Source organism: Hippoglossus hippoglossus, chromosome 20 (assembly GCF_009819705.1).
Source record: "Hippoglossus hippoglossus isolate fHipHip1 chromosome 20, fHipHip1.pri, whole genome shotgun sequence".
NCBI lineage: Eukaryota > Metazoa > Chordata > Actinopteri > Pleuronectiformes > Pleuronectidae > Hippoglossus > Hippoglossus hippoglossus.
This window is the reverse complement of record NC_047170.1, coordinates 12,585,215-12,610,166: the sequence shown is the minus strand read 5'-3', so window position 1 is coordinate 12,610,166 and position 24,952 is coordinate 12,585,215. Positions and strand designations below refer to the sequence as shown.

General features: G+C 42.2%; 1 protein-coding gene across 2 annotated transcripts; it reads left to right on the top strand.

Annotated features, from left to right (window-relative positions):
- The first annotated feature begins 1,072 nt into the window (after positions 1–1,072).
- drd3 (dopamine receptor D3) lies at positions 1,073–23,967 on the top strand. Of its 2 annotated transcripts, none has more exons than XM_034572319.1 (8): positions 1,073–1,516; positions 3,282–3,614; positions 10,364–10,476; positions 13,846–13,982; positions 15,908–16,101; positions 19,109–19,174; positions 20,231–20,603; positions 22,172–23,967. In XM_034572319.1, exons 2-8 carry the CDS (start codon positions 3,324–3,326, stop codon positions 22,366–22,368), a joined length of 1,371 nt encoding a protein of 456 aa, XP_034428210.1. In that variant the 5' UTR covers positions 1,073–1,516; positions 3,282–3,323; the 3' UTR covers positions 22,369–23,967. The 2 variants fall into 2 exon arrangements, with proteins under 2 accessions (XP_034428210.1, XP_034428209.1); XM_034572318.1 differs by having other exon boundaries at positions 20,228–20,603.
- Positions 23,968–24,952: the final 985 nt, after the last annotated feature.

Here is a 24,952-nt window from a genome sequence, read left to right as displayed (position 1 = left end):
TTCATGTAGGAGAGACTGAGATTGATTCTCTGAATGTTGCAGAGTGTGCATAAATGGAGGTGAAGGGAAATCAGTCTTTAGTTGTTGAATGAGTGGAGGAGCAGTTTTGTGCTGTAACATCCTCCCATGTCAGAATTCAGGATGCATTATGGACATCGCACACCCTCAGTTCTGTCAAGTTACAAATGCATGGATTCCTGCCAGCTTACAGTGCGATGAATTAGGATTCTCTTCAGCTCTGCGCGGCACAGGAGACATTTTCCAGAGTGCTGCCATCGAGATGAAGGATGAGTCAAATTTCCAATGAGCACCAAGGACAGTGTGGCCACTTTGAGATGAGCTAAAACACAAACTGACTGCGGGTTCATGGTGAAAAATGAGCAGTTCAGGTTGTCAGCTGTTGTGGTTACAAAGAGCAGTTCATTAATCTACAGCGTTGTAATCATATCTACACTGTGGCTTTTGCTTTTGCTCCCATATGTTAAAGATATATGGAAACAAGAGCCATGTGGTCTTCGTTTGCCTCTCAATAGAAACGTTAATGTCATGATATAACCCTCCATAGTGCACACAATTGGGTGCCAGAGAAAAGTCTTACACAACATAACAGGACTACTTCTGCAGGTTGGAAGAATGAAATAACACCTTCCCTTGGTTCATTGGTTTGGTCTCATTTGTTGGGTCATGTGCTCTAGGAACTCCTGCAGGGCTTATTCCTCTTACCTTAAAATGTCATGTGGAGGATAGCAGAACAAAGCAGGCTTGCTGGGAGTGTGGACACCCTATACGACTTTTTTTCATCTGCACTGAGATTTATTTTTGGCACTTCCTATGTGGAGGAAGGGGGTTTGTGGACCCATATAGGACACATCTATACATTTCTTTCAAGCATTGACCCAGAGTGGTCTAATTTACTGGTTTTATTAGGTCAACATTAGACTATTTTTAATGCGAATGTCACTTCCAGCAAAGCCCGACCCAGACTGGTTCAGGGTCATACTGAGGAATACAGCCATGGGGCATGATTTCAGCGCAATCCATGCAGCTGTAATAACTCCCAAATAAATGAGTGGGAAAAAAATATCGTATTTATGATTAAGTGATGAATCTTTTTGTGGTTGTAATGATTGGTGAAATTAATTCGCTGCTGCATCACTTTTACGCGAAGGAAGGCGCCACCTGACGTCTCCACTCGACCATATACGCGCGCCACCGGTGAGCGCAGGCGGCACAATCAAAGTGTACAAAGCTCGAGGCGCGTGTGTTAGCGGCTGTCACGGAGCCACTGAGCATTGCGCGTGTTTAGCGTTCACCTCTATCGAAGAGGAGCTCCATCTGCGCTTTGACTCACACATCCACATTCTCCCGTGCGCAATGGCACCGACCGAGCGCTCCTCCCGCTCCTTCCGCTCGCCTCGCAGCTCCGGACGCGGTGACCGGACAACTTTTAACTCTGCGCGGATGATGCTTTTCCTCTGTGGCATCTGATGAATCCTCCACTGGGAAACAGAAACAGGTATTTGGTGTTTGTTCTGCCTTTACGCACGGTTGAAAGTAGGTTCTTGTTTGCATTTGCACCACTGTTTGTTTGTTGAATTCTTATGTGCTGATTGGTTTCCTAATTGTGCCATCCTGCGTGCGCTCTGTTCGGTCATCACATAGCAAAAATAAATGCGTTTTTATGTGTAATTACTCCTCAGCGTTTGGCTACTGGACGATATTTGAACCCAATCTCTCGAAGCATGATTGTGAAGCATGATAACCTGCTCCTATTATCAGTTTTAATTGAATTTTGCGATAAAGGTTTGATTCCCTGGCAGCTGCATTTCCAGACTTAAAATTAACATGGAGGAAAAGCAATCACCTCCTGTGAGCGTAACCTCAAACTAAATGATCCACAATTATTATTCTTGAGTTATCTTTAGGTCTCTATGTGGTTAAATACAGTGAAACACCCTTCCTTCCCTCAATTAAAGGAGCACACACACTGAGCAAGTATGTGCCCGTGCATGCGTGTACTGTGCAGTTAAAGGTTCTAGTGATGCCCACTTGAAGGTCAGAGAACTTCACATTAGCAGTGACTGCTGGAGGTTAATAGGAGACACAGGTCCAGGCAACAATAGAGTGAAGGGGGAAAACAATTTGTATTAGTACTTCAGTTCTACAAGTGCGAGCAGACCCGTAACTGCAGCTCCATGAAACCTTGCATCACCAAACAATCAGACTAAAAATGAGTGTGTGCATATATGTTGTGGGTGTGCATGGATGTGGTTTTGCTTACATGTTTAATGATTCATCTTCCTCCTGATCTGTCGCACCTAATTTTGTGCCAAACTCAGGGCTGCGTCCCCCATTAGGAGGCTTCAAGGTGATCGGCATCTGGTGTATCTTTGCTTCTCCAGATTCTCAATAACATGATACTGCAGCCATTGTGGGGAAAGAGCGGAATTATAGACTGAGGAAATCTTTACAAGGCTCCTGGGTTCGAGCCAGCTCTAAAAATGTCCCTGGTTTCTCAGACTTTTTCTGTCACAGAGAGAGAGGAGCTTGGATAAGATGGATCCGTTTATTTACCATCTAGACTCAGGTTTGAGCATTGCCTCAGCACTGTTATCTGGACTCGTGCCACATAGGGAGGATTGGGAATAAATGAGGGAAGGATGGAGTGCAAGGAGCAGAGCCCGGGACCGGAGCCAAGCGGACCTCTCAGGGTGGCAGCACGGAGTTATTACCCCCTCCCCAATGAGCTAACCTCACGCAGCCAGCCCCTCATTAAAGTTGCCGTCTCTGCGTAGTAGTTTGTGTCTTGGTTAGATGTGTCTGAAACCATTTACAGGAAGGAAAGGGGGCTACATTTTAAAGGCTGACTGGAACCATCATTAATTGATTGCAATGTTGATGAAAGTTTGCCGTTAAGAGCATGGATTTCTGCTGAGTCTCATATGGAGTTGATTGACTCCATAAGTATCACGAGGAGGCATCAATATGTGCTTCCGCTTTTCATTCAGAGGGAAAAATAAAACACTTGTGCCAGGGTACAGCCAACAGAAGTGATCCACAGGCAAGGAGCATCACTGCCGGGAGGCATTTCAACCATTTTATTTATCAGTTCATCTGCCTATAGTTGCTAGGAGCCAGTTTCCCAGAAGGCCTCTGTCACTATCATCTGATGGCCAATATGCTGCACTTCCATCTGACTAATGAGAAATGATGTCTGTGTCTGCATGTGAATCCAAAAAAAAAGAGGACGTTATGTGACGCATGCTCTTTTCCTTTGATAGGTCTGCCAAACATATCACCTCCCATGTCACAGGGGCGTCTCCATGGCGATGTTTAGTACCGCTGAGCGGCTCTGGAACGAGTCAGAGCGCCTCGGATGGGACGAGCGGAATGAGAGCTCGGAGGGAACAGAGCAGGACAATGGGGAGCATAACTACTACGCCATGCTGTATTCCCTGCTCATCCTGGCCATCGTGTTTGGGAACGTGCTGGTGTGTCTGGCTGTGGTGAGGGAGCGCTCCCTTCAGACCACCACCAACTACCTGGTGGTCAGCCTGGCTGTCGCTGACCTGCTGGTGGCTCTGCTGGTGATGCCCTGGGCTGTGTACCTGGAGGTGAGGAGTGTCTGTATTCACGACATCTCAGCATTGATCTAAAGAACTCCTCACACGTTCTTTGTCTGACGTACCCGCACATCCCGACACCTGTCCCACTGGCATGACCCCTTTTGATCCAAATGTGTCCTTTAAACATATACAAAGGTATTAACATGAACATTGTTAATACAACACGTAGCCTCGGTACCACTCTCAGTATTTTAGCTAAACAGTTCGGCTGCTCCTTTTAGAACCTTCAACAGTTACTGGCTCACCAATTACCTTTAACTACTAATTTCAGCTGGTCATAAATAACTTATCACAAGCTAATTACAATTATTGCAGATATGTAAATGACCTAACCGTTAAAAAAAATCTATTTGAAAATGTGGTTTAAAAAGAATAGATAGGGTAAGTGGATTACCAAAATGAATAAACAACTTTATTTCCCAGCTGCTTTTCCTATTAGCTGTTCAATTTGTTCAGTCATTTCATTTCTTTTAGTTTTTTCATTTAGCCTTTCTTTGACACTTTTGGCCTTGTGCTGGTAAAACAAGGCAGAGCCATACAAATTAATCATAGGATGCAACAACTTCTCTCTCAGTTTGGGGATCCAGTTCTTTATTTCTCCTTTTTAAGTGCACTTTAGAAGTCCATTAATTGTGTTCATAATGATATGTTTATTGACGGTTTTCTGTTGTTTTTGTTAAAACCTTTTTAATTTGAACTATTTATTGATTGATTTGAATTCCATTCATGAATTCTAATGATTCCTCTTTTAATTGTCCCTTAAAATATAAAATAATTGAATATTTTGTAATTTATTCATAGATTTTTTTAGATACATTTCCATGGCACCTGTTGTCTTCCATAGAGTCGGCTTAACTGGGGGGTTAAAAGAGTTACTCCAGTTTGTATTCCTATTATTCCCCTCACCCAAAACACATACATTTGGATATCATCTGATCAAATATGAATTTTGATATGGATTTTCTGTTTTTTTAAAGCCCCTGGCACCTGCATACAGTAGTTGGGAGTCACTGATGGAGAACTGCGAAGGAAAGCAGCGCAAGAAAAGCTGAGGGGTAGTATTAGAGTTACAGGGGACGTGGAAGAGATTAAAACCCAGATGCTTGGCAGTGAATGAGGAGCTCACAATAGAGAGGAGACGAGAGGAGACAGGGCAGAGCGCTGCGTGGGAGACAAAGTGGACTTTTGCAACGAAAGAAGAAGCTGGAGTCAGACAGGAAAAGGATGAAGGTCAATGGAGCTTATTATGTAGTGACAACTATGTGGGTGATAGGAAGACAGTAATGATGATGAAAAGTAGTTTAGCCAGGCCAGTGTTTCACTATTCATGCAGATTATACATAATTGCTGAAGGATATATTGAATATTAACAAATTATGACTTCATCTGCTGGAGATAATTGACTGAGCTTCAAATTAGGAGGAAGCGACTGCAAACATGTGAGTTTCATTTTTATCAGACCTTTGAGGCAAATAGGTTTATATGCTTCTTGTTAATTTGTATTTGCACTTCGTTGATTACTGTGACATGGTTTGTATGCTAATTGTTAATTTTCTCTACCTCCCCTTAATGTCATTTGCCGTTCAGTAGCTCTATTAACTGAACCAGTGCTCCTGATCCTCGGGCATCCACATTTTATCAAAGTAACACGCTGACAAAGCACTGAAGAGGTGCCCTGTTTGTAGAAGCACATGCATCGTTTGCTGCTCTCAGACCTGCAATTTTCCGGAGGGACTGTGCATGAGTACAAGACAAACACAAATCAGACTTCAGGGATTTTTAGGCTGCACGTGTAATCAGGGGAAAAAATTGGGCTCGGGAGGGTTAAGGCCCAAAAACAGAAAGCCTGCCAGGTTCGCTTGGTTAGTTAGTTTTCGTAGTTCTTCACGGCAGAAAATTGAAGTCCAAGCAGCACTGTAGTGACAACGCAAATGTCAGAGTCAGTTATCCTGCCAGCCCCGTGTGAGAAAACAGCTAATGAATAATAAGCCAGCGAGACGGCTTGTTGATCATGTTTCTAACAATCACATGTGACGGACCTAAAAACTGTGATACAAATGTGTCAGGATGAAAATGAGGTGCCATACACGTAGAAGAAGCTGACAAAGACGTCGAAGAGCTGTTGTTCAAATACGTATCGACCAGGTATGCTGATATCCTGCCTCAACCCAACCACCAGCCCTCACCTGAAAGTTACTGAGATTATCCTATTTTTATGAACACATCTGACCCGATCAATCCCCTGTTGTGTTTTTTATATGTGAAAACGGCCCTTGAAACATGAGGAGTACAAGTGTGTTTCTCACCAGATCTAAAAATCAGCTGCTTGAGGTCGAGTCATGTTTAAGCAGCCACCCTGCTGCTCAGAGTTTGCACACTATCAGCAGAAAGCATCATTTATCACAGCGGGCAGAGGTTCCAGCCACAGGTCAACCAGAAAAGAAAAAGAAATGAACACACTCAGTGAGCAGAGTCGGACAAATTAAAGAAGATTATATCCTATGAAAGGTAAATTAAGTAACCCAGGCACCTCGACGGGATTCAGTCATGAGTTCAACTTCCATGCAAGCAGTCATGCTGTTAGACCCTGTGCTACATTTTTCATTTTAGAGTGGAACTCTTCACATGAGTTTCAGAGTCAGCTTTACAATCCCATTAGGAAAGGGTCATTAAAAGATAGTATGACACCAAAGTACAATGCTCATTAATTTAAAAAGAATGCAAAGGTCAGGAAAAAACACACTAGATCAGAGTCAGGGGCAAAGACATTTCACTCCCAGGACTGGCACCGCAAGCACCATCACCCTGTGAGATCTAATCTGAAGGACGGCAGATTAGCTTGTTGTGACCGCGGGGGTTGCGGGTTTGCCTCTGCCAATGTGTTCTGGCAGGAAAAGAGAGTATCGCTCTTCCCACCCTCAGCAGGTACTGCACATGCCCTTGAGCAAGCCACCTTATCTCTGCATGGTGCAGTTGATCTTATGACTTATATCTGAGGGAAGTGCTCGTATTGGCAGCAGTGACTGAGCCCTGTCCACAATGATGTTGAATGCTGACTGCAGAAATATGGCTCCATTGATGGCTTCTTGTTTAAGATTTTATCACTGTTTTATTAATGTATTAATGAAATCTGTCAGAAAGATCATTATAATACAAATTGTCTCCTAATTACACATTAGCCCCCCCCCGACTTTTGTCAATTTACAACTGTTGTGAAATAAGAGTTATACCTTTTTTTTCATAAACATGTTATTGGCCCTTTAGAAATCATCACAAAACTGTGCAGTGACATGAAATGCTCCAACTCCCACCCCCTCATTTAGCCTTTTAGAAGTTCTAATCCTAGCTCGAGGAATAAATGGGTTCTTTCTCAGGTCCATGCTCCACCCCTCCACAAACCTTCATGGAAATATGTTCAGTAAGTTTTGAGTAATTCTGGCGGAAGTCAGACAGACAAACAAATGAGCAAAAAATTGCAGGTGGTCTCACCAGGTTTGGAGTAAAGAAAATTGGACTCTTTGTATAAATGATTGGGAGCTGCCAGTAACTGTAAACTTTTCAAAAATATATTCTATCTCACGGCCGTGAAGTTGATGATGGGAGAAGCGATTTATCCATAATAAGAGTTGCCATGCACAGGCTGCTAGAGGGGTAAATTAGATTTGCTCTCTTTACCACAATGTTTTTGCCGGCTTCAGGTGTAAAACAAAAATGAAAATCTGCGGGGGATGATTTGATTACCGGTTGTAATATTTGTGAAATGATTGTGAAATAAGTTTTCCAGTCTCAGACACGACCAAAATATATGAGTGAGTCAACAATGAGCCAGGGAACATCTGTCACACGTGTCAGGCATGTTTGGGTGCAATTTGGCGAGTCTAGAATTACTGTTGAACTCGAGGAATAAATGGGTTCTTTCTCAGGTCCATGCTCCACCCCTCCACAAACCTTCATGGAAATATGTTCAGTAAGTATTGAGTAATTCTAGCAAAAGTCAGACAGACAAACAAATAAGCAAGAAATTGCAGGTGGTCTCACCAGGTTTGGAGTAAAGAAAATTGGACTCTTTGTATAAATGATTGGGAGCTGCCAGTAACTGTAAACTTTTCAAAAATATATTCTATCTCACGGCCGTGAAGTTGATGATGGGAGAAGCGATTTATCCATAATAAGAGTTGCCATGCACAGGCTGCTAGAGGGGTAAATTAGATGTGCTCTCTTTACCACAATGTTTTTGCCGGCTTCAGGTGTAAAACAAAAATGAAAATCTGCGGGGGATGATTTGATTACCGGTTGTAATATTTGTGAAATGATTGTGAAATAAGTTTTCCAGTCTCAGACACGACCAAAATATATGAGTGAGTCAACAATGAGCCAGGGAACATCTGTCACACGTGTCAGGCATGTTTGGGTGCAATTTGGCGAGTCTAGAATTACTGTTGTGTACGGTAAGAACTGTTCTGAATTGCATGATTAGACATTTTGTACAAGATTTGATTTCAGATTAATTCCAGGGCCTTATATCATCGGCTATGATTATGTCACCGAATAGGAAGGAGGTCATATGAAAACGAAATATGCCGCCTTGTAATTTTTTGTCGCCAGGAGAAAGTTTTCAATTCCTGAAGAGGGTGGAGCATCTGTAAACAAAGGTGCGTTTGATTTTAGGCGATGCTAAACTTGGAACTTGATGATTATATAGGTTGAAGGTGCTGCACAGCTGAGTGGTCGACCTTGTCCGTCCCAGAGAGAGAATCTTGCATCAGTGTTAGCAGGTTGTAATAGCTCATTAAATTATAATCAATCATTGTATCAGGGTGTTAATGAGGAGCCTGCTCCAGCCACAGCGTTAGTCACCACCATCTTCAAAAGCATGCTTCTTGTAACTTCACATTACTTACACTGTTAGTGTAAAAACGCTCATTCCAACCCACATCAAACTGTCTATTCATTCGCCAACTGATTCTACATTTGTCCAATTGTTTTAAATGCGTTTCTCCTGCTGGGAATTTGATTGAATTTTGTCTTCAAACACCGTCGATATGAGTCACCGTCATATTCCCACACCCTGTACACAACATCCAAACGTGTGCCTTGTTCAAACAAGTGTTGTGTACATGCAGCATACACTGCGCTGTATAGTAAAAGATTAAAGAGGTGCTGCAGTGATTTAGCATTGAGCTTCCATAGAATTTGATCATCTGAGAGAGAGAGATCAAGAAGAGAAGAGGTCAGATTGATGCACAGGCTGAGATATCCTGATTATTAACCCTACGCTGTGTCCCAGTTCCACAATTCAAACTGGTGCAGTGCAACGTGTATACTGTACTTACTGTCATAGTGTATTAGTTGCAACTGAAAATAGCATCAATTTGACCATACTGTAGTAACAGGAAAGGCTACATATGGTGCACCACAAGATATCAATCAAATAGTTCTTTTGAAAAAACATTTCTGATGGTGTTTTATCTTCTAAGATCTTTTCAAACCACCTGTAATTTATTCTTTATTCATTTTCCAGCTGTGAGCAGCTTCTTGTTTTCCTTTTTAGTAGTGAATCATGGATCAATAGTGTGTGTGTGTGCACCAAAGAGACAAACACACTATTTTAGCTTTCATATTGACTTCTTTGAATATAATGAATCTCTTCTCGCGTGATTAGAAACACTATGTGGTGTGGAGTTGGGACACAGTTTGGATTTAGCTCCAAATACATGCTGGTTCCTGCAGTTCCTAGAATGTAACTTGGCTTGGTCATTGCACAATCTGCACAAGCTGAACACCCAAATCTCAGGTGAACCAATAGGCCTCGTGTCATACGGATGTAAATCTCTGACGCAGTGACTCCCTGTTGTTGTTCCCTACTGGTCGAATCATTTACTGCATGTCTTCCCCATCCTCTGTTCCCCACCTTTCCAGTTTCTCTCCACTGACACCACCAAATAAAGGCAACAAATGTATCTTAAACATTTTTCGGATAACGTCACCCGTGTTTAACAGAGGAGGGTTTTACAACAGATTTTTTGGCACCGACCAAGATAAGTAAACACGTTTTTAAGTTTAAAAAGTGCCCAAAAGTGAAATCAGAATGACCACATATGGGTATATAGAATGAGGTTATTTTGAGTGTGTGTGTGTGTGCCTGCAGTCTCTCTCTCTGTGTGTGTAGGTAGGCGTATATTCCCATACCAGATTTAAGAGACTCAGTTGACAGGCGCTGGAGCTCGGATCCCATTCATCTTAGTCAGACAGTTATTACCAGGCATTATGAAGCCTAAGAGAAAGCCTGTCGGTCTGAGCTGGGCTCTAAGGGAGGGGATGGAGGTGGTTTAGCTGGGGGGTTAATGGGATGACCTTCAGTCCCTGTGTTTGACATGGTCTCTAACTTCAACGCTCATTACATGCTTACAACATCAAGTATGTCGTCCATCATGGTGCTATCATCACAGTTTACGCTTGACCACTTTAACATATGTGCATCATGCATAAATTAGTCTCATTAACACCCCTATTAGCATAAACGCTGAGTTGGGTATATGAAGGAAAACATGGCAGGATATTTCTTTTTAATGTAAGATCAGCCAAACCATATCTCATGTGCACATTTTTCCTGCTTCTTTGCTTTTACTGCCACATGAGTGCATTCATGTGTGCGCTGGCGAGGTGCTTCACACTTCACGGTTAAGATGGGGAAGGGAAACGTGTGCGTTGTTAATCTGCCCGTGTGTCCTGTGCAGGTGGTCGGCGGTGCCTGGCTTTTCAGCCGGCTCTACTGTAACATCTTTGTCACGCTGGATGTGATGATGTGCACCGCCAGTATCCTCAACCTGTGTGCGATCAGCATTGACAGGTGAGTGTGCCATGTGTGTGTGTGTGTGTGCGGTCCAATGATTACATATGTTGTGGGGACCTAAAGCTGTTGACACAGTCAAATTATGGGGAGTTGTCTTCCTTATGGGGACAAAAAACAAGTCCTCATAATGTAAATCATTACATTTTAAGGTGAAGACATGTGTAAGGGTTAGATTGAGATTTAGGTTAGATTTAGGTTTAGGATAGGTTGAAGTCAGGGTTAGGTTTAGGTTAGGTTTAGGTTAATGTTAGCGTTGGGTTTATTTAGGTTAAAGTCAAGGGTATAGTTAGGTTTAGGTTCGGATTAGGCAAGTAGTAACTATATTTAATGTTTGAGTTGGTTATCAATGCAAGTCAATTATAGTCCTCCGACGTCATGGAGACACAAGCTCTCTGTGTGCGTGCGTGCGTGTGTGCGTGTTGTTATCGTGTATCATCCGTGATGTAAACATCATCCTTGTGAGATTTCCATATTTCCATTTCTTCCTCTTCTCTTCACCTCATCTCATAGATATTTCAACACAACATCTTCTCTGCTGAGACAATATTTTCCAATCACCTTCCATAAGGGGTTTCTCCCGTCTCATATCCTCATGATACATGTGTGTCTAAGTGAGAACCTGTAAGAAGATTTAATGTCAAGGTTTTACGTAGACTTGAGTGTGTTCACATCTAATTGCCTTGCATCATGTTTGCATTACCGAGGGAGCAACAGCATCAGTTCAAACCTTTACTGTAGATGTGCCTCTTCAACATACATTATTTATTTGCTTAGTTTTTCTTGTTGTGTCACATTTAATATTTAATAGGGTCTTTGAACTTACAACCCGCAGTTCAGATCCAGAGAGAGAATAAAGTGCATGAGAACCAGAGATGTCAGGCGTATGTTTGTATTTGAAGAGCGTGTACGGAGGAGGAGTATTTGTCTTCGTCTGCAGTTAATAAGACTTTCTGTTGTGTGCTTCCAGAAGATGTTATCATGTGTAAAGCTGGATTCCCATCCAGGCAAAGCGTGCAGCTGCCCACAGTCACAGTTCTACTCAGCATCTGTTGGCTTTTGGTGATTTAATTGCACATTTGTAGAGCTATTTGTACCACTGCAGTGGGCCTCTATTATTGCCTAATGTGCACCTGTCATGTAGAGTGCCACCGTCAGTTTTAAAACCTAATTACTCCAGTTTTATATTGTGCTCACGTTGAGCATATTCCCGAATAGAACTGTGCTAAATGAAAATGACCCTAAACAAATTAAAGCACGTTAAAGCTGCAGCCGTAAAGAGAGCAGGAGCACCGGCCGGATTCTGGGTCCTTAAGGAGACATATGAGGGTTTTTCAGTTTTTCCTTCCTCTCGTGTGTTCAAGGTTTTTTGTGAATGTAAAAGGTTAAAAGTTAAAAAGTCAAAGGTCCAATGTACATTGATCCTGAAGCTGATCCTGAAGCTGCTGAAACACCTCGTCAGTAGTCCGGCCGATACTTCAGCTATAGCAGCTAGTCTGTACCTAACAAAGCAGAGGCTGACATTTACTCCACACGCTGGACGTGGCTGGCCAATCACAACAGAGTAGTTAAGCTGGCCAATCAGAGAACACTGGACTTTATCGGGAGGGGCGCATTAAAGAGACAGGAGCTAAAACCAAGTGTTTCAGACAGAGGCTGAAAAGAGGAGCTGCAGCAATGGACAGTCTGAGGAAAGTGATTAGAGCAGGTGAACCCAAATTAAAAATATGAACCTGAATATGAGCAGGACACCTTCCTTTAATGGGAACTTGGATGTGTCTTGTTAGATACACGATGCCGTTTTTAACCCCCCAGGTGAGGTGAATGCAGCCATGCCTGTGAATGAACTATAAGCTTTTGTATATATAAGTGTTTTATACTACAAGTCACACTCATCACTCACACTCTTATAAAACACGTTTAGATTTCAGTGTTCATGCTGGAGGAGCCGGGAGATCAGACCACGAACAGACCACACACAGTTTAGTAAAAAATTCCCAGCCTCTGATTCTGTTTTTTTGTTGCTCTTCACTGGTTTGTAATAATGACTACTACTCTTCTTCAGAACTTTTCAAACTCCTACAGGGGATGTTTTCTGAAAGACATGACAGTGATATTTCACTCAGCCGCTCAATATGTGACCTCGCAGCAACAATATGTCTGTGTGGGGACTGATTATCTGCACTTCATATACACTTTCAGCATATTTTGATGTACCATTAATTGCATTTGTTAACGCACCTTCTGACTCATATGTTTGTCCTGCAGTGCTTTTGTGCACAGCCCATAGTTTGCTTCTGAGGGATGAAGTTATGCGGAGCCCCTGTGGTTCCCTGAGATTGATTATTAGACGAGTCAACAACGCGGCTACAGTATCACTGGCTTTGTGTGGTGCTTAATGAATGCAAAGCACCGGGGGCATTTGGTGTCTTTGATAGTGTACAACACCGGCATTACCTTTGTCTCTGCATTGTTTATTTATAAGTTCATAGCACACGCTGCAGCAGGGATTTGTCGCACTGTTTAAAGGAAGATTTAAACGAAAGGCAGTGTAAGAACATCACAGAGGAAGTTCTGGCGTAGTACTCGCTGCACAGGTCGTGTTTTGAGTGGCGACCAAGCCGAGGAACCTTGTTTTTCATCCCCTCATACGACTCGAAACAATGCCTGATCAATAAACCATGCGCAACACATTCTTTTTCACCGCTCCGCTTTTTCATCTCAGGGTTTATTTAACCAGACAGCAGTATGGCAGGAGGGTGAAGACGGAGTTACGCAGCGAGGGAAGAGTATTTTTAGTCAACGCCTGTGTCTGTTTGGCTCCGGGTTTCGCCCTGCAATTTGGCCTGAGAAGAACCAGAGTAATTAGTCTGATGAGGATAAACAGTCATGGCAGTTATTTGGCTCGAAACAACATAACATCACGTCCATTTTGGGTCGGGGTCCAGTATAATTGCTGCAACTTCTGAGCCATTTTTTTTTTCACAGGCTCATTATACACTTTTGGTGTAGTGTGCTGATTAACTGTTAAGTCAAAGCTCCACTCGTTTTATTGCTGGATAACCATATTATTTCTGAATAGAAATGGCTGGTTTGCTCCTCCATTGTTGGTCTTTATATTATTCACTGTCTCACAGCAGTGTATTTCTTGGCATCCTCAAAGCTCAACTCCTTTCAGGGACGCTCTCTTCCTCCCTCTAATTATACTTCCCTTTTACTGTACTCTACAGTATCATATCAGCACTTTTCTCCTCATTCAAATGTCACATCTGATCTCCTGCGCACATTTTCACAACTGGACTGACACTAATTGGAGTGTGTGTGTGTGTGTGTGTGTGTGTGTGTGTGTGTGTGTGTGTGCGCGCGCAGGTACACAGCTGTGGTGATGCCCGTCCTGTACAACACTACCCATCGCTCCAAGAAGAGAGTCTCTGTGATGATTTCCACTGTGTGGGTCCTGGCCTTCGCTGTGTCCTGTCCTCTGCTGTTTGGCTTCAACACCACAGGTCAGCTCAGACTCAGCCCATCAAACAATTTGTCTGGCAATTACAACCCGATAAGATCATGATTAATACAAGACAATCGATACAAATCAATTCAGCTAATTCAGAAAGCTACACACAAGTTGTTTGCATGTTGGTTCACTTGGCATCAAACTGCTGAAAAAGTCACTTTAAACCATGTTCAAATAATGCATAGAACGTCCCAGTTGAAATATTAACGTCAGCTTTTCGGACGAAAGGGTCTACACAGCACACGGAGGCTGAACCGAAATGAGACAGTCTGGTCTAGGGGGGATTTCCAGGATCTGCGTCAACACCTTCACCCGTCCTTACCGCCGTCGCCTAGCAACAGAGCTGTAGTTGGACAAGACGATGAAGTTTTAATGCCCCCTTGGTTTTTTAACATGTTAGCTGTTCGGTTGAGGTGAAGCTCGATACTTACTTTTTAAAGAGTAAACATCAGATGTTGCACCACTGCAATGAATCCTCGAATATGTTGGCCAGAGAAGGATCCACCCAATGGAGCTGTTGTTGCTTTTCGGCTGCATTTGGAGGAGCCTTCAAGATGGGACAGCCTGTATGCCGCTGTGACGCAGTCAGTCTTCAAATGCAGCCTCAGAAGGAAGCAGCCGCTGAATCGGGACACAGCTACGATTGAGTTGAAACACAGGAAATTTACGCTTCAGTGTTCTCAAAGTGTGACGAAATTCTGATGCTTAAAATATGAGATATTTTGGCCTCTGCTCCTTAAATTTCAACCGTGTTTGTCAATGTCACTTTTGCAAGTACATACACGTTACTTTGAGCACCTCCATCTCAGTTTGTGGCTCTGTAGAAAGAGAAATTTACAAATATTATTGTCACTTTAAATTTTTTTTATTTATGGATCGACATCTTATCAAATGAAGTCACTGCGGATTTAGAGATTGTGTCATTTGAGGCGTGTTTTCATTCCTGTTCTGCAAAAAGGAAATTTTGCCGTCCTCTGTTTCTTTTCATTGTGATGCGGGAACAGGGATAATCCACCACTAAACAAAAATAATGGGCAGAGAGAGACATCAACAGTAGCTATTTTCATTTCAAAAGCCAGCAGCACAGATGCATCACTGCTTGCACACAATTAAGAGCATTAGTCAGATACAATGTAAAGGGATTCAGAGATACTGGCATTTGGTTTAGTCTACTTACGGCCACTGCAAAACAATGGCTGGTGATGAGAGGAATCCCGCTGTTTTGTCAGTATGCATCCACGCGTCAGCAGCAGGGGGAGGGATCACTGGGTTCACATTAAGTCGCATAGGGACAGGATTCTTTTACATCCTGTAAATGAAATGAGGAAAAAGAACAAGATAAAATAATTAAAATGTTGTTTAACCCCCTAAAAATGTGTGAATCTAACAAGTGAAGGTTTATAGAGTGGGTAGGAACTGTTTCTGTCTGTCCCAGATACCTTCTCTGTGTGTAGTGTGGTATGTGAGGGATGTGGTATTGATCCAGGGGGACATCCAGGCGGAGGCAAATCACTTCTCAGTTTGTTCATGCCACTGACATGCACCATATATTTCCTAGCTGCACTCAGATCCCATCTCGCTTCAATTTACAGCGCTATCAGCTAATAGATATTTAACTCATGAATTGTGATTGAAAAATTGTTCTACAGTCTGTAATTATTATGTCAAATAGTCCCTTATCCTGAATTCATGGTGCAATTATTGTCAAATCAATCATACCTCCTTCTCACAGTCATGGCTGTGAGTGTGCAGCGCCGTATAGATGTGAACTTACACAGAATTCGAAAAGAGGACAAGTTACCAAGGTCATTTTGAAGATGGAGAACATGCACCTGGATCAGAGGATCTCTTTTACTAAACTGTAATTTGGAGGTTATTCGGCGTAATGTTTGTTTGTTTGTTTTTCTTCTATCTCAGATGACCCCATGGTTTGCTCCATCTCCAACCCCGACTTTGTGATCTACTCCTCAGTGGTGTCCTTCTACCTGCCTTTTATCGTCACGCTGCTGGTCTACATCCGCATCTACGTCTTCCTCAGGAGGAGGCGTAAGAGGATCACGTTCGGCCAAGCCAGCAGAAAGATCCAGCCGGGTTCCACCCCGCCATCTGCTGTGAGAGACACTTATATTAATCTCTTTCCTTCTATTTCTTATTTATGATAAGACTTTCTAATAACCCATAAATATTTACATGTTCCCACTAATACTCTTAATCGGTCAATACATAATTTGCAAGTAATTTATTTATAAGTTACTAGGCATTGATAAGTTGCCTGGTTGTGGCAGATGTTCATTCCTCTTTAGTCTCTTCATTTGACAGTTTGACCTCTAAACAATGTTACAAAGAAAGACCAAACATAATAAAACAATGGAACATCAGCAGAGAAAACAGAACTCTATGAAGGATGCTTTAGTAACGGTAGCACATAGTAATGGTTTCAATTTGGTTTAGGCAGTCATTTTACAGATGCTGTTGTTTTATATACGAAAACTAACTCTTTATTGAAATTTGATATCTTTTAAGTTGAAGCAATTTAGAAATCACAGAAAACATTTAGAAGCAGATTATTTTGATGCAGTTTAGCGAGAGCGGTGTTGAGAAAAAAGCCATCATCCTCCGTTACAAACCCTGTTATAAGAAACTGATGTGTTCAAGCTGGAAATAACTGCTCTGTTTTTTGAGCTCCTAATTGGCTTAGTCTTGCTTAAATGCAAGGTTTTCTATTGATAGAATCTTATATTCTTAACTTCTACAGAGAGTCTCTCCACCTCATTCACATCCACATATATTATGGAGACTTGTAATTACTGACAAATTACAGCTCACCTTTATATTAGACCTTTTTTGTTGGACACACTCACAATGTGCACACACTATCACCTGCCCCGGAGCCTGAGTTAACGTCACAGAACAAAATGTGACACGTAGCAGGGATAAGAACAGACACTGGGTAAAAAGCGCCTCGCCAAAATGCTGGATTTTAATAAGTGAGATAATAAGTCACTTTGTATCGGAGGAGATGTCAAAGGAACCTCAGGAGTATTAGTTTGCTGGAACAGGAGGGAGAAGCAGTGTGATAGTGAATCAGACTCTTCTATAAATGTAGGCTGAGAGCAATAAGCCATTCAGACGAACACAGGCCAAATGTAGAATGTAAATATGCAGCTCGGCTTTATAGCTGACACGACTGTCAGTGTATAAATCTGAAGATGTTGCTAATTAAACTGACCTGTCAAGTTAAAAATAGTCCAAATCATCAGGAGGAGTGTGTTCTGTGAAGTCTTCGAGCTAATTTATACAATATCAGTTTCTGAGGGGGAAAAAGCAGGAGGAAAGAAAGGTGATATAATGCTAATGTCACCCTGCTACCATCCTTACAATGGCAATGCTTACAGGCTGTGAGTGTCTGTGTTCAATGTGGATGATGCCACGTACCCATCTTAACTTAGCAGGGAAACATTCACTAATTAGCAGCTTTATATATAGCAAGTCAGCAGCCAAGCAGAATATAGTTGTTATGTTATCCATAAATTTCCCTCGGGATCCATAAAGTATCCATTCATCCCATCCATCCATCATCAGGATGCAAACATGCCCACAGTGACAGCGCTAACAGGCCGATGCTCAGCCCTGATAATGAATGGCTGGATATAAAGATGGAGGAAACTTCCTGCCACAGTGCAGTACAGTACACACACAAGATTTAGCAAACTAGCAGTCGGGTAACGTAATGCAATAAAGGCTTACAGCGAGCAAAGATAATACTGTTTGGAAAGTCAGCCATTTTTCCACATATATTGTAAAACTAAAGAAGAAAAAAGAGTAAAATTAACAACTTCCATTATCCAAGGAAAAATTAAGTTTCATGGCTTTTTTCGATTTCTGAAAACGTCAGCAATAAAGTTACACTCAATACAATTGGGAGGATCAAGGTCTTAAAAAGCACGTTCGTACGGACTTTTCTTGTTAACACAGTAACGACTATTTATATAATATAATATGGGAATAAAGCTGCAATATCAAGGTCTTGTTAATATTTAACCGTGTTCGCAGTCGGGGTTGGCGTTAGCATCATAGCATCTTAACATTCACGTTTGCACCAAACAGAAAGTAAAGCTTAGGTTTAAGTGATGGTAACATGGCTAAAGAAAGTGTATTCCTCACAAGTTAAAAAGAGAGTGAAAGAAAAGTAATTGTTTTAAGAAACTTTTTAAATTGTCCTTAGAAAAGCAATGTTCTACCCATTTCTACTATCAGCAAATTGTGCAAATGTGGGACTGTTCATTAAATGGTTGGTTTCTTAGTGCAAATCTGCTATTTCCTAACACGCCGTCATTTCTTTGATCACATCCATCACTCTAATGTTTGTCCCATTAACATCTATCATCCAATGATGGCTCTATCTTAATAAGCACAGGCAAGGATACATCAAGTCAAATATATCTACCTTATTATTAAAATATGGTGTAAAAAAAGACGCAATTAGATAATTCATTAAAGTAACTTGACCAACTCAGGCACTTCCTGGAGTTTCTGGCGTAATGTGGTCGAATTCTTTCCACCCCATTTCCCCTCCTTGTTGCACACTGATGCACAGTCAAGTGCTCTGTTTCAACAGCAGGTTACAGATAATTGATTGTGGGATCTCATCCATGAGTTGAGACATCCATCGTAAGATCCAAGTCCTGGAGCTGTTCTGGCTGAGAGAGTTCAACGTGTTTTGAAATAACATAATGTGACTCGATCTCAGTCGACTGGAAGAACATTTGAAACGAGGAAGGAGTGGTTCCGTCTTTTCCACGTTTCAAAGGCGACTGTCTTTATTTTTGTACTGAGGTTTAATTTAGTCGCACAGTGGCTCAACAGTGAGAGCGAATGGAAACATATCAGACATTAATCTTAATTCACTTGATGTATTTTGTCTGTGTCAGGGACACTGCGAGATTTGTTTAAAGCATCCTCTGAGACGAATGGAGATGAAGCAATGATGCTCCAAAGTAAATGGCACAACGATTGCCTACCTGTAGACTGATGGGGAAGGAGTGTGAGGATGAAGGGGGGGTTTAAGGTTTTCTTTGGAATATATTTTCTATCCTGAACTGCCATCTGATTCCCCAGGAGACCTGTCTACAAGAAGAGACTCCCAAGGCGAAGCAAGACCTGTCACCTATAAGGATTAAAGTGGTAGGTATCATTTTAAATGAGAGATTCCAAGTCAACTGAGAGATTCGTGGATAGATTTGTCAGCGCTCTAGTTTTGCTGAGTGCACTGTAGCCTAATTCCTGCCTAACTCTCATGCTGACTGTGTTGGCGTATTGTGACACAGTGGGAGGCAAAGCGGTTCTGTTTTTAGCTTTTCATGTGGGTCTGTCTGTGTGTATGCTCATGCACACTTGAATTCCTTGTTCCGCTGTGTGGTCGCAGCCCAGGGGCCTGAGAAGGAGCCAAAAATCATGATTCTGAAGCGTGGCTTGTTGCCTTGCCTCACCTGGTCACTCATCAGCTGAGCAAGGTCTGATGCACAGTTCTGCACCTGCATAATGCCCAGACTGCTCAAAGGCCGAGAGAATAACAATGTAATTTCCCCCCGGAGGAAAGCGCGTGATGAGATGAGTGTGTGAGAAAGAAAAGATTATGAAAATGAAAATTCCTATTTGTGGTCGCACTGGAAATGATTTGTTTTTCCTTCACCAAAGGAAAATGGCTCATTGGAGCTGTAGCTGCTGAATTAAAAAAAGTAAAGAAAGTTTCTGCTGGTGCAATAGATCAATGGAAAAAGCTATAGAAAATGAAATATTGCATTAAAGGGTAATGCACAAACACTATAGTCACATTTTTGGATTTGTGTTGAATACTAACTGTCCAGCTGTGATTTAAAAAACATGATGGAAGTACCACTCTGCTTCCAAAATGTTCCACATAAAGTCAAAGCAGAATAAAATAAAAGTAATCATTGAATAGATTCCACTGTAGAAGACGTTTTTAAGAATGAATTTAGAGCAATATACCAAGATCACCTTAAAGCTGTAATAATTGATTGGCTGACCAACTTCTAGAGAAAATCTGAATCTCTTTAGCAGCTAATTGATCCAATATGTATATATAACCTTTTAGCTGGTCACCAAACATTAAAGCTGCAGCACAGACCACCAAAACATTGCTAATGTCTAACTAATGTAAGGAGACCTGTGCATTAACGCAATCTCCTGATAATCATGTTCATTTTGTGCCGACAGCAGACTGTAGAGCCGTTGACTCCCTCCAAGCCCAACCTGCTCTCACGATGTCTGTGGCGCAACCACCCGAAGACGGGACCGGTGGAGAACTCAGTGCTGCCCCCGGTGGACACGCAGAACTACTGCAGCATCAGCCACGCCTCCTGCGGCCGCACAGAGCTGGATCTGGAGCAGGATCGGGGGGAGCGGGAGGCGGAGGAAAACCACCAGGACGAACAGGCCTCGGTCAGGATGCGGTGCGAGGTGAAGGATCTCTCCAACGGGCGAACGCACACGGCACTGCGGCCGCTGCCTCACTTGCACACCAACAATGCACGATTCAGGAGCATGCACGCGCGGGAGAAAAAGGCCACGCAGATGCTGGCCATTGTGCTTGGTGAGTAGAGGCTGTGTGGAGAGAGAAAATTAAAGTGTATCTATGACAACTCTCAATTCAGGACATTTTAATGATGTTACATACGACCAAATTGCTTCCTCTGTCTTTCTGGTTTTTACACCATATGTAACCTCTCAGCCTCCCTGCTCTCGTCTGACTGTGTTGGTATACCAGTCCATTTGCCTACTTCATGTGCATTTGCTGCATTATTTGCAGAAAAAAAATCAAGCGGAAATGTCAAAAAACTCCTGGCTGGCTTCAGGTTCACAGTTTGTGTCCACACACACTCCGGAGCTCCTGACACAGCTTCCACACGCTCCAATTATCAGCCAGGTTGCTACAAGCCCGGTCCAGTTAGCTCTGGCACAGCATAGATCCTGCTGACACAAAAACGGAATCAGTGGTGCCTGATGACATTACACTGGTGTCGGTGATAACAAGGCTGCACGCACACACACACACACACACACACACACACACACACACACACACACACACACACAGATGATCTCGATACAGCCTTCTTCCCATCTGATTTTCATCCAGACGATCATTGATTTCCTGTGATGACGTGACCCGAATTAAACTCTTTGAATTTAAAAGTTGCAGGGTTTATAGTTGTTGATACATAACAGCGCCTGTTTAATAAATGTGCTTAATACCACACAAAGTGCAGGGAATTGAAAAAGCGTTTTAACTGAACCTTTGCTAAAGCCTCTTTTAATTCCTCTTTAGCTTTTTTTAACAAGCGTGACTCAGTTTATAAAAAGGACAGATTTCCCTCTAGAAATCTTTTATTTTTTTTGCAGAGCTCTTTGATTACATACAAATTAAATGTCTCATTTCAAGCAGATTTCCATGGAGACAACTATATTATGCTAGAAAATGTAATGTATTCGGTTTGCACAGGGATTTTTTTCATGTCAGCTCAAACCCGACACATTGATTTATGTAGTTAGTTAATTATCACTTTAAGATTTGCACATTATCAGCTAATGATGGTTTTCATTTTGTTTAATTTCAGTCTCTCTGTATTATTTGATCAGGATTCAGACATCACCTATCTGCAGGGGTTGCTGTAGTAACGATGTACGCGTCAGTAACTAGGTCTTCACTCTGAATTTGAAATTGTAAAATGTGGAAACACAAGAGACTCAAAAGACTGTCGGCTCATGTTTGAGACTCATGAGCAGACACAGTTTTAATCGATTCTTCACAATTTAGGATTTTTTGATTGAAACCCTCACATAATAATCCGGTAAATATTGTCCCATGTACATAGTTTCAAGCTTGACAGACCTGCTGTGCATATAGTGGCGAAATTATATTTAGCAAACATGAATTGTGATCGTGATTAACATGAATTTTCTCTTTTTTCTCCCTCATTCTCTTCTAATCTTCATCTTCTTCACATTTCTAAACTCTTCCTCTCCTTTAAATTTACACTACAAACACTCTTCCCCACATTTCACATTCACGTTTTCTCTGGCTCCTCACCGTTTTGCTCTACTTGATCTTTCCAAACATCTGCAACCCTGCATTCCCTCTCATCCTTTTCTCCACACCAGGCGTGTTCCTCATCTGCTGGCTGCCTTTCTTTGTGACTCACATCCTGAATACCCACTGCAGGACATGCTATGTGCCTCCTGCACTTTACAGTGCTTTCACTTGGCTGGGGTACGTCAACAGCGCCCTCAACCCCATTATCTACACCACCTTTAACATCGAGTTCAGACGGGCCTTCATCAAGATCCTCAGCTGCTGAGGAAGGAGGCAGTAAAGGAAATTAAAAAGGAAATGAGGCTGCGGACTAGTGCTAAAACTCTGGCCCGGTGCGCTTTGTAATCCACGACCACGGACTGCTCATGGTCAAGGAAGGCAAACACACTTTGTGCCCTACAGGAGTTATTCAGAGGCAGCGAGGCGATGGATGGAAATGAACTGACACCGTGTCACGCAATAATAAATGTAAACAAAAGGGGATTTATGATTTTCTGACTCAAACAAAGACTCAAGCTTTTCTTTCTCAACAGGGCTGGGACTTCATTTGAACAGTATTACTCTTTAAATAAGACTTTTCCCATGCGTAAGGTCTTATTGATAGCACAAGGTGTTTTCTCGTGGATATGTCTTGTACAGTATGTGCACTGCTCGTTGGCACAGTTCCTCGGTTCAGGACTTTTCGATCAATGAGAGTTTGGAAACCATAGAGGAGCTTTAAGGTTGATGGATTGATCGCAAACCTGCAGTCCACCTCGTCCTGAGGCAGGCTGCCAACGCACTGTGTGGATTAACTGATGTTATACCTCCTCCAGCCCCCCCCCCCCCCCCCCCCCCCCCCACTCCATTATCTTCACCATCAGTTATTCACCTGTGCATGCAGAAATCAAAATTCAAGGCCATCCAGCAGAATTGTGTTTGAAGGATCGAAGTGGTCCCTGCCAGGACTCACATCATTTTGATTGTCATATATCTTGACGTGGAGGCATTGTTTGCCATGTGGATTTTTTAAAAAGTGACATTTTGATGTTATGCACAGTGAAAAAATATGTGTTTTTTTTAATGGGTCAAACTTCCCCATTATTCCTCTGAAGCTCCGATGAAGGCAGGCGCTTTGTGATCTTAACAAAACGAGCACGATTGTAAACCATGTGGAGAGCAGGTCCGTCGTGGACAGAGTTGCTGCAGTGTGTTGTAAATAAAATAAAAAAAAAGATGAACCATCTTCCCACCTTGTAATTATCTATGTCTACACAATGATACAAAGCTCGCATATTCATGTGTGCGTCTGAATGTTGCTTGTGATGAAAGATGCCATCAGGTGCTGGAGGGTGAAAGTGCTCCGGGAAGGATATTGGGCAATTTCGGGGCAGAAAAAGAGAAGCAACTGTGACACAGACGGAGAATGAATCTGAGTGAAAAGCACAGAACGAGATAAAGGATGATGGGAGGAAGGAGTAAAGCCAAACAGGAACGAAGTGGAATGAGTAAAGATCAAAGATGTCTGTGGGAGGATAAAAGAGAAGGTGGACCGTGGATAGCTGCAGGATGAGAGGGGGTCGGTGTTTCTCAGCCCACATCTCAAGCTCTCTTATTTCTCACCGAGGCATAAACACCTGCTCCCCTGACACTTTGTGCCATTGCGTCGACTCAGCTTTGTTCCACTGAGTGTGCTTGTGATGATGAGGCACCAGGTGTGTACATGTGTGTGTGCGTGCCTTGATTTATTGACGCACGTTAGGATTTGAGAGGAATCTCCAGTACACGGTAATCATGAGGCAAACCTCAATAAACCATATGATTAGCTTGTGTTTTCTGAACCCTCACAATAACCAGATCAATATTCAATACAAGTTAGAGATTAAGAGAAACATAAATTCACGGGGGGTACAATCAGGTTATAAATCAAAATGAAGGGGATGAGATGTTTGTTTTCCTTTGTTCTATAATTTGAATATTCATTTATTTAATTAAAGCTTCATCATGGGTTATAAATGCTACACAGCTGTGCACATGTGCCTCTAGATTACACCCAGTCATTCAGAGATGATAATCAAACCACTCATTCGCCTCTTACTGTAAATGAACTGCCGACAAGCCCGACGCCCCGAAGGCCTGGGGACACCGTGGACCCGGAGGCTGCGGTGCTCAGTGCATCCAATAAGAAGCAGCTCCATGGATTGAACATGCTAAGGACATTTTCCATTCGTCCTCACAACCAGCGAGGCTAAAAATATTACGCCTCTCCTTAAAAGCCGCCAGAGGAAAGGTTACGGGTTAATTAGTAAAGACCATGTGCTCATCCAATTTCATGGCACTCTGTTTTTACATTAAAGAACGTCTTGTGTGTCTCGGTTGACATTTTGTCATAAAAACAAACAACAACATGTGATTCTCTGTGTTTGCATACGGCAGAGCGAGATAGAAGCAGCTGTCGCAGATGACAAATGGGAGAAATGTCTTCACAGCATTAACTCTTGCTTAATTAACTCAAGACACGAGTTAATTCACGATGAGGCTCTGTTGTTCACATCTTAGACTTCAGTCACACGACTCATCCCTGTCAACTATTTGTATTAAATCAACAAATCTGCTGTTTTAATTCAGCATCAGCCAAGTTTTATTTATTTTTTCAAACAAGGAATCATGCCCTTGTTTTGAGTATAGTGTATATGGAAAAATCCTATACTATTATTTTTATCCTCTATACTCTATTTTACTCTCTATACTTTTATTCTCAGTATAGCATATTTCTATATGCCTGACATTTCCTGTTCGTTTACCACTTATTTCCCCCCTTTTAGTTTTCCATTCTAAATAATATATTGAAGAATTTAAGGATGGAAACA